Source organism: Mastomys coucha, unplaced genomic scaffold (assembly GCF_008632895.1).
Source record: "Mastomys coucha isolate ucsf_1 unplaced genomic scaffold, UCSF_Mcou_1 pScaffold22, whole genome shotgun sequence".
NCBI lineage: Eukaryota > Metazoa > Chordata > Mammalia > Rodentia > Muridae > Mastomys > Mastomys coucha.
In genome coordinates, this window is record NW_022196905.1 from 105,276,083 (window position 1) to 105,286,077 (window position 9,995).

General features: G+C 49.9%; 1 protein-coding gene across 2 annotated transcripts in view; it reads left to right on the forward strand.

The window, feature by feature from the left end:
- The window catches only part of Tpst2 (tyrosylprotein sulfotransferase 2), a 39,588-nt gene extending 33,129 nt beyond the window's left edge, over nucleotides 1-6,459 (forward strand). For both annotated transcript variants that reach the window (XM_031337402.1, XM_031337403.1), the window contains 4 exons: nucleotides 909-1,107; nucleotides 2,889-2,939; nucleotides 4,487-4,535; nucleotides 5,964-6,459. In XM_031337402.1, the coding sequence (XP_031193262.1) occupies nucleotides 909-1,107; nucleotides 2,889-2,939; nucleotides 4,487-4,528 (292 nt within the window). In that variant the 3' untranslated portion in view covers nucleotides 4,529-4,535; nucleotides 5,964-6,459. The remainder of the gene's footprint in view (nucleotides 1-908; nucleotides 1,108-2,888; nucleotides 2,940-4,486; nucleotides 4,536-5,963) is intronic.
- The last annotated feature ends 3,536 nt before the right edge of the window (nucleotides 6,460-9,995 follow it).

A 9,995-nucleotide genomic window follows, 5' to 3' on the forward strand; every position in this document is an offset into this window, starting at 1 on the left:
AAAAAAAAAAAAAAAAGAAAAGAAAGAAAAGCACAGACCTACATGGGAATCGTGCACTGCAGACAGAAGGCGAGGCACCTACAGGAAGCTGGCATCCATGGGAACTTCAGCCTCCACACTAGAATTTGATGTTTTCTTTTTTTCAAGGCCAAGCTACCCGTGTTAGTTGCAGATAAGACAAGTTATGTTTAAGGAAGCACAGGCAGAGCTAGCAGTATGGCTCAGTAAGTTAAGCCAGAAACTGAGTTTGATACCCAGAACCTTAATAAAAGTGGAAGGAGAGAAGTGACTCCACAAGGTTGACCTCTGACCTCCACACATGCACCATGGACCCACCTAGCCCTTACACATCATATGCACACACACATAATAAAAATAAATAAACAAATTGAAAATAAATCATGAATAAAAGAGGAGCTGGGGGATGGCCCAGTGGCTGTAATGTGCTCTCCGCTCGCCATGCAAGCATGGCAACTGAGTTCAGCATCTCCAGCACCCACATAAAAACCACATGTGGATGTCAAGGCCTGTCTTGTGAGTCCAGAGGGGCAGAAGTCAGATCCTGGCCAGCCTAAGTTAATACTTGTGAATACTTATGAATATACGTATGCACGCATACACACTCAGGCATGTGTACATACATGCATACACATGTGCACACACATACACATGCACATGGGTGTATACAAGTGAAGGAAGCTGGACTGCATCACTAGAGCACATGGCTCCTGACCACAGCCCTGCTTCTTCATACACGCAGCTTATGTGAGGCACAGCATCCTGGCTGCGCCCTCACAGCTGATGGAGAAGGGCTGTCCAGGGACCAGGGATGTCCATCCACCCCACTACCCCATAGCCTCCGAGCAGGGAGCATCCCCCAACCTGACAAGACTGTCCTCTCTCCGCAGGATTGAGCGGTCCACAGACCAGGTCATCAAACCAGTGAACTTGGAAGCTCTTTCCAAGTGGACTGGCCACATCCCTAGAGATGTGGTAAGGGATATGGCCCAGATTGCCCCCATGCTGGCACGGCTTGGCTATGACCCGTATGCGAATCCGCCCAACTACGGGAACCCCGACCCCATTGTCATCAACAACACACACCGGGTGAGTGTGTGCACACAGGAGTGTGAGCATAGGCTCCGGCAGGATGGGGGCTCCAGCCTTGGAGCTACTGACCATCGAGGGTTCTACCTAATAGAAATAATGCACACTTGCAGGTTTTCTCCTTTGGCTTGGACCAAAAGGAAGCTCAAGGCCCACAGGTGTCCTCTCACCCTGTGCCTGTCAGAGCAGATTTGTTTGTGTCTCGGGTCTTACTTCACTGCATTCCCTGTTTCCCTGGCTACTCGTGTTCACGTGTAGTCCTGTTTACCCTTTCCTTTCTGTCTCCTTGGCTGTGTGTGTGTGTGTGTGTGTGTGTGTGTGTGTGTGCATGCGTGCATGTGTGCGTGTAGAGCCCTTCAAGTCTTGCAAGCAAACATACATAAAGAATGGACACACTATTGTCCCCTAAGTTGTGTTGATTTTTTCAGACTAGGAACTGTTGAAATCACTGTTCTCTGTGGTGGAGATGGTTCTGGGCAGTGAGTGGCTCGGACACGGCATTTTGTAAGAACAGCTCACTAGCTCACGCTCAAGCCACCTTAGCGTCACCCAGCACCTTGAGTGGTTTGAGTAGTTGGCTTATTCAGTTAGAAACAGAAAGAGTCTAAGTGCGGTGTGGTGGCAGAGTTCTTGCCCAGCATGCATGAGGCTCAAAAGCAGAGCCCTCATAGTAACGAAAAGCCAGCCCTGGACATCCAGGAGCAGCCACACTGAGGTCCTCTCGTTTGTGTGTGTGTGTGTGTGTGTGTGTGTGTGTGTGTGTGCAGTTATGTGTGCCACGGGGACAGGTAAAGCTCCTAGGAAAAGTCAGATTCTTTTGTATAGAACAGGAATCCTAGTGGATGCTGCTGTCTGATCAATCAGATCAATTGTTTGAACCTTTTTACTTAAAATGAAACAGTGCCTAATTTTCTCCCAGAGAGCCAGAAACATCTCCTTCTTGGGTGTCTGGCCTTAGCCGTTGTTCAGTCCCTGTTGCAAAGGCTCACTGCTGAGGAAGTGCCATGTGGGAGTCAGTGGGCAGGCATGGGTGCTTGGTGCTGCTGGCCATCTGTCCCCCGTCGTGGGCCTGGGCCTTGGTAGCTCTGCCAGGAGAGTCACACTCATGAGATTGTTCCCATGTGGTTGGCTACTGTAGCTGCAAGCTGCAGGTGGCTGTGACACATGAGCTAGGCCACAGTCAGGGCGCTATCCACACCCTCAAGGTCTAAACTCTGCCTGACTTCTTTCTCTTCTCTGATTAAGCTGACTGGTTTTACACATCCTCCGGGTCTCACCCCTTATGTGGTTGCAGAAACCCAGGGTCACTCCCAACCACACCTTGTTGCCTCACTGCCTTCTTGCCACATCCCATGGCTTCACAAGGCTGTGGTGGTTCATGAGTACTGTTACCTGCAAATCATCTGTGCCCCTGTTGGGAATAGATGCTGCAGGAGAGCAAGAACTCCTGTCACCTGATTAACACTGTCCCATGAATGTAGAATAAGAAGCACTCAGTAAATGTTGCTGAAGGAAAATGGACGGATAGATGGATGGGTGGATGGACAGATGTGTAATAGATAGATGGACAGACTCATGGATTTGTGATGGATAGATGGAATGATGGCTAGATGGGTGGGTTGATAGGATACATAGATGAAAGGAGGGGTGTGGGCCAGAAATGTGTACCTAACAGGTAGGTGGAGGAACAGGTGGATGGGTGGTTGGATAGATGTATCAGTGATGACCTGGATTTTACTCCCTGCCATTTCTCCCACAGTGACACTTATGTTCTTTCCTAGGTCTTGAAAGGAGACTATAAAACGCCAGCCAATCTGAAAGGATATTTTCAGGTTAGAAAGTCAGAGTGGGGTTCTGCTCTTTGTTTCCCTGGTTGGGCCCCAGCTCAGAGTTGGTCCATAGCTGCTCTGCGTTGTTCTGGATGGGTGGGTGGGTGGGTGGGTGGATGAGTGGGTGGGTAGATGGGTGGATGGATGGATGGATAGATGGATGGGTGGGTGGGTAGGTGGGTGGATGGGTGGATGGATGGATGATGGATGGGCAGTGCAGTGGATGACACTTCCCTGTCATAAGCCTGGATAGTACTGGGTCAGGGATGTCTCTAGGTGACTCATCTAGCCACTGTCAATCTCAGCAGTCCTTTTCTTGAGGCTCTTGTCCTCTGGCTAGAAGGTATCTGGAGTCTGTGAGGACTTTTATGCTTCTAACTTAAATGCCATCCACTTAAGGTGACAATTGCCAAGCACACCCCCAGACACACTTTTCTTCTGTATCAGGAAATGAAAGCTGCAGGGCCACAGGGTGTGTGGCTAAGTGGCCACAAGCCACGTTTCCCTACACCTCCCACAGCCGGGCCCACCATACTGAGATATCCCTGAGGGGCCGTCTGTGCAATGTCAGGATCAGTAGAGCCTTTACCATCTGACAGTATAGGCTTTGCTCTGTCAGAATTATGCTCCTTTTGGGGCTGAGATACTATCCTTCAAATGGTGGGATGATCCTGAGATGAGTCACCTTGTGTGCCTGTTTGGTTTTGTGTGTATAATGCTGTGTGTTTGCACATATGTTTACATGTTCACAAGGAGGCCAGATGCAAACATCAGGCATCTTCCTTGATCTCCACACACATACCTTTTCCACCTTATATTGTGAGACAGAGTCTCTCAGTGAATCTAGGGTTCACCGATTGGGCTGCACCAGCTGGCCAGCAAGCCCCAGGCATCCTCCGGCCTCTACCTTCCCAGCTGTGTGCCTCCTTAATCCCTTGTCTAGGTGTTGCTGGGATCTGAACTTAAGTTCTTAGGCTTGCATGGCAAGCACTTCAGCTGAGCTGCCTCCCCAGCCTGCATTTCATTCACTTTAGAAAAATAAAGTGTGGGACCAGCCCATGGAAGTTGCCATTATAATGGTCAGGTTATCAGTGTCTGAGTTCAGGGACAGCGGCTTTTTGCCGTTGCATTTTTTGGCCCGCTGTGTACATTTTTTGTGCTGATTGTGCTTCTGTGGCATGCCCTGCTGTCCTGGGATTTCCCTGTCTGCTGGATGAGGTGCTGACCCTGGGTGAGGACGACCACGTTGTGTTTACTGATATGCCTAGCCTAACTGGCTCAGATGCTTGCTTCCCATGAGTTCTGGATGTCCTGTGTGGAGACCAAAAACAAACACTAAACATGTTCTCTTAGATCACAGCTTTAAGGCCAGGGCTGGCACTGGGGGTGGGGACCTGGGAGTGTGGGAACAGATGGGTACAAACAAAATATGGCCCTGTCACCTAGGAGCTCCTAGGGACACAGCTACAGCTGCATGTCTTGACACAGTGCCTCCTAGAAGGGAAAAGCAACCCCCTCACCCACACTTGGCTTTCCCCGTCTCCCCGCAGGTGAACCAGAACAGCTCCTCCTCACACCTGGGAAGTTCCTGATTTCCAGGTGAGCTTTCCTGCCTCCACATGGAGGCTGGCCCTAGCCGAAGCACCCGCCCTTTAAACCTTCTCTTGGGTATGTCCACTAAGGTGTTGGACAGACCCAACCCCATCTCGTTTCCATGGTGACTGGCTAGGGAGCTATTTATAGAGTGGAGGCTCACTCTGGGCTCTGGATTGGGGGTGGAGGGGGTTAGAAGGGATCAATGCTAGACCAAAGCAAAAGGAGGTTTCTCATGCTGGGAAGGAGCTGGAGGACTGTGGAGATAAGAGATACCTGGTACAGCCTGTCACACCCGCTCAGATAAGCAGCTGCAGTCTTGGCTCAGGGCAGCCAGTGTTCTCAGTGGTTATCATTGTCGGGCTCCCCTAAGAGTGTGTGAGGTGTTCAGCCAGATGCTGCTGTGCACATAAGAGACAAGAGACTCCCAGCTCCATCCCTACAGAGAGCCCCATAGCCTTCTGTGTCACACAGCGGGAGGTTGGCTTCCTCCAGTCCGTGTGCAGCCTTGGCTCTGTCCGAGTGATTTTCTGTGCCTGTTTCACTAAGAGGTAGGGAAAGGCATTTTGAGCTGGGATGTCCACACTGTGACTGTCAGGACTTCCTCAGTGGCTGTGCCCATGGCTTTACTCCAGAGAAAAGAGTGCACCCCACTCCCGACCCCCCCCCTCACATCTCCCCTCGACTGCTTCCCTCACCTTCTGCCCTTCTGCTAGGATCCCAGACCAGCCTACAGTCAGTGCTAGCCTGATTGGCCATTTAAATGAGATGCCACATACAGGGTTCACTAGCCAGCCCAGTGTGGATTGGCCTGGAACAGGTATATCAATACCCCTTTTCTCTGAAACCCATTGTGTTGAACACATCACTTTTTGGAGGGTTGGGACTGTTGAAGCCAAGACTTCATGCAGTGACCCTCTGGCCTTGCACATGCAGGCAGATCTACCAAGGAACTGTATTCCCACCCCCTTTGACATTGAGATGGGAAGATAGGACCTCACTGAGCTGCCCAGTGTGGCCTTCAGCTCACTCTGTAGCCGTGACAGCCCTCAGAGAAGGGAATCATTGAGGCCAGGTTAAAATGTAGGTGAGAACTCAAGAGCCAGTTTTAAATATAGATTCTCCCTGGCCATCTAGGGTGTGTGTGTACACGTGTGTACGTACTGTGCACTCCTAAGAACAGGGACCCGTGTCTTCTTTTGGCCTCTGTGGGCACCTGCACCCACATGTACAGATACACTAAAAATAAGCTAGGTCCCATGTGGTCAAGCACACCTTTAATCCCTCAGGAGGCAGAGTGGGCTGGATCTCTGTGAGTTCTAGGCCAGCCCAGTCTATATATGGAGTTCTCGTACAGTTAGTGTTATGCAACAAGACCCTGACTCAAAAATGAAAATAAAATAAACAATCAGAAACTCTCTTGTTTCTCTCCAGCATTGCCGGCGCTGACAGCACCTCCCCCTTCTCAGTCTCTGCAGGGCTCAGATGCCTGAGTCCTCAACCTGCACATGGATGCTGGACTAACCCAAGCACATGGCTCTCAGTCATGCGGGGGCCTGCCGGGGTGGAGCATTCATACATCTCAGACGAAGCGGACTTGGAATCTCTGCTCCAGGGCAGCACCACGGAGGGAGAGACTACTTCAGCTTCAGAAACTTGGGGATTTTCTATTTTTTTTTTCCTTCTTGGGAACTTTTTTAAAAAGAATTGAATTTGCTATCTTCCCTAATGGACAGGCTCCTTGGTGACCTCATCTCCTGGACAAGACCTGTGACCCGTGCCTCTCCTTGACTGGATGCTGAACTCAAAGGATCTATTTAAGAGTTTAATATATGGGCTCTCCTCTCTGTAGTCCTACTCAGTTTCACAGAGAAAAGAAAATTATTTGAATAAAGTAGACAGGCTGCTGTCTGTGCCTTACTTCACACAAGTGGATAGGTTTCTTCTCTTCCCTCACAAGTGGGAACTGGTGATGCTGGAGAACATGCTGCTGCTGCTGCGGGCACCACTGGGCTCCCATCATCCACACAGTAAAGGAAAAAGTGAGGCTCACAGGTAGAGTCCAGAAGGATCAATGTGGGGGTAAAGTTTGTGTGCACGTGGGTAATTCTCTCCACAAGGATGAATGAATGCCAACAGGGACTAGCAGTCAGAGGCTGCTAGTTGGAGATGGAGCAAGCTGACTTGACAGATCATATCCATCAGCCCCTCTGAAGAGGATGACTCCGCCCTCTGGAGGGTGTGACCTGGGGCTCCCTCCTTACATGTTTTTGCAGACCTTCTAGACACTTCTCTCAGGGGAAATGTACCAGTGTCTCAAAGGTGATCTCTCTGGAGCCGCCAAAGACCTATTTTCTTTGAGCCGTGAGCCTGCTGAGTGGTCCCTAGATGCTCCGTAACCAGCTGGGCCAAGAACAACTTCCTAAGGGCTGAGAAACACCCATACCTTGCCTGATTTCTTGGGAGCAGCTGTGAGACTTAGGGAGGCCATGGGTTGCAGCGTCCTGGGGGTATGGATTTTGGAGGCAGGCTGACTTTTGTAATCGCTCCCATACCTGACATAAGCAAGGGCAGTTTTACGTTGGCCTGTAGTTCCCATCATGGCAGGACACATGTGACAGACTTCAGGTCACAGTGGGTGGTGAAGCTGAGAAGGAAGTCCCAGGGCCCAGCTGGTTGTCCCTTTCCTGTCCTCTTGAGTCTGACCCTCCAGCTGTGGGATGCCGCTGCCCACATGCAGGGCTAGTCTTTTTCTTTGAGCTTGCCCACCTGTGTCTGAAAAAGCCCCTGCAGTCATCCAGAGCTCTGCTTAGTCAATCTCCCAGGTGCCTCTGCATCCAGCCTCATGCAATTACTAAGAAAGACCAAGGGTGACAGGGCCGATGCTCCTATTCAGCAGCACATGACTCTTCCAACTAGTGAGAGGTAGCCAGGCCTCTGAGGTGCACTGACACTAACCTGCAGGAGGGAGTTCATTCTGTTTTACCATGCATAGGTAATCAGACTCGGCATCAAGCACCTTTGCCTATGGCTTCTGAGATATTTCTGTTCATTCAGCGACATCCTCAGTTTGCCTGGTGTGCTTCCTTCCACGGGACCCTGGCCCTGCTGCCACCAGGCATTCCTGGCCTCTGTGCATATTTGCATACACATCCATGGAGCCTGCCCCCTGTAGCCTCCGCTGGCGCTTACAGGATCAGCCAAGTGTGACTAATACCTGAGAAAACTGTTGACTGCTTGGCCTGCTTCTAGTCAGCTGAGCCAAGCATGGTGCACCATAGTAAGCTGGGAGCCAGGTTAGATAATCTGAAACCCCATCTTGAAATTTTTTTAATCTTTTTTTAATATTTAATCCTTTGTGGGCTCAGTCATGTGTGGGATACACACAACTGCATATGGCTTTACATGGGTGCACAGGTTCCAAATTCATGTCCTTCATACAAGAGAGTCTAGCAACGGTTTCCAGTGTCCTACTGTATGAGGCATTGAAAGTCATGGAGAGGAGATTCAAAGTACACAGGCGGGGGTGAGTTCAACCCCTGGGATCCTTGTAAAGCTAGAAGAAGAGGGTCAGCTCATCTTGTCTCTCCACCCTGCTATCCTCTGATCTCCACACACATTAGAAGAGATGGGCATAAGGGAGCTTCCATGCGTCCTCCTCAGAGTGCACATCCTTGTGGCTGATGTCCAGGAGGAGTCACAGCTGTGACTGCATTTGCCCCTGGACCCAAGACACTGGTTACAGAGTTTTTATCAACTGCTACTGGCCTGCCTGTGCTGTCAGCTCCTCCAAATAGCTTAGTAATTTCCATCTTAGAAAGCTGGTGAAGGGGTCTGAGGGTAAGATTCCTTCCTGGGGGAGGTGTGAACAGTATCATTAGATCCTGACAAGCCAGGATCCCACTGTAGTTCACCCTGGGAACTAAAGCTAAAGAAGACCTTACAGAGCATGGGGGAGGGGCTGCTGGCAGAAGTGTGAGTGCCTCAGAGCAGACACAGTGGGAAATCCTCACATGTATGGATAGTAACTTCACTTAGTCTTTCCTACCTTTATCCAGCCCCTCCTTGGGACCCCAGGCCAGGTACAGTTAGGACAAAATCTCAGACAGTGTTTGGGAGGGGCCCAGTGACTTCCCACTCTGAGGGAATGTTCATGGTCAACAAGCCCAGGTGTGGTGAACATCTATGAGTGGACACAATTGGTCTCTTGCAGATGGCTGCACTTTGGCTTGGAGAACATCACCTCACAATAGACACTTGCCACAAAGCATGGTGATGTTCATCCCAGGAACCCACATGGTGGAAGAGGAGAACCAACGAACTCCTTCAAGTTGACTTCTGACATCTGCATGCATGCTGTGGCATGCACTGCTCTCTCTCTCTCTCGCTCTCTCTCTCTCTCTCTCTCTCTCTCTCTCTCTCTCTCTCACACACACACACACACACACACACACACTAGTGCATGCAAGCACATGTGAACACAAAAAGCGCAGAGGGTAGAGGTAGGGGGATGGAGGGAGAGAACAAGAGAATAAATATAAAAGTTAAAACTCTCAAAGATGGGTGTGATGCACATCTGCAATCCTAATACTCAGAGAGTATTAGGCAAGAAGATCACAAGTTCAAGGCCAGCCTTGGTTACATGGTGAGCCTCTGTCTCAAACGGCATGGCAAACTAGGACTGTTGGTTCATGACTTTAATCCCTGCACTCCGGGGCAGGGGACCTCTGAATCTGAGACCAGCCTGGACTGCAGAGTGGGACTCCAATTTCAAGTTAAAAAATAAAATTATATATATGTGTGTGTGTGTGTGTGTGTGTGTGTGTGTGTGTGTGTGTGTGTGTGTGTGTGTGTGTGTATGTGTGTGTGTGTATGTATGTGTATATATATATATATTTTTTTTCTTGAGCTAATAGTCTTGGGGCTCAGTGATAGAGTACTTACCTAGTATGCATCAGGTCCTGCCCCTAGCATACACACCAAGTCTTCCTGGGCTACTGCAAAGATGACTAGGGAGATGCAATGGTTAATTTTAACTTGCCAAAAACTAAAGTATCGAGCCTCCCTTGCAGAACTGTCCTGGTTGCCTTGGTTGACATGGGAAGACCAACCTTGATTGTGGATGGCACCTTCTGGTAGCCGTCTTGATAAAGAGAGAAAAGAAAATCATCTGCCTTTTGCTCTCATGGCCTCCCCCTCACCACCATGTTGATTGACATCAGAACCAGTCTGGGCTTCCATTGTGGACTGACCAGCAGCTCTCCAGGAGCCTTCCAGAGTGTTTGAAGAAGATGAGAGGGCAGAGGTACCAGCCACAGGGCCTGGGCAACTGCTGGGTGGTTGGGTCTCAGGTGTGAGACGGTGGTGGTTATTATTTTAACATAAGCTGACAGAATAAGTGCTTTTGCTGTATCTATTCATCCTGTTGGCTCCACTCCTCTGGAAAACCCAGACTAATACAATGAG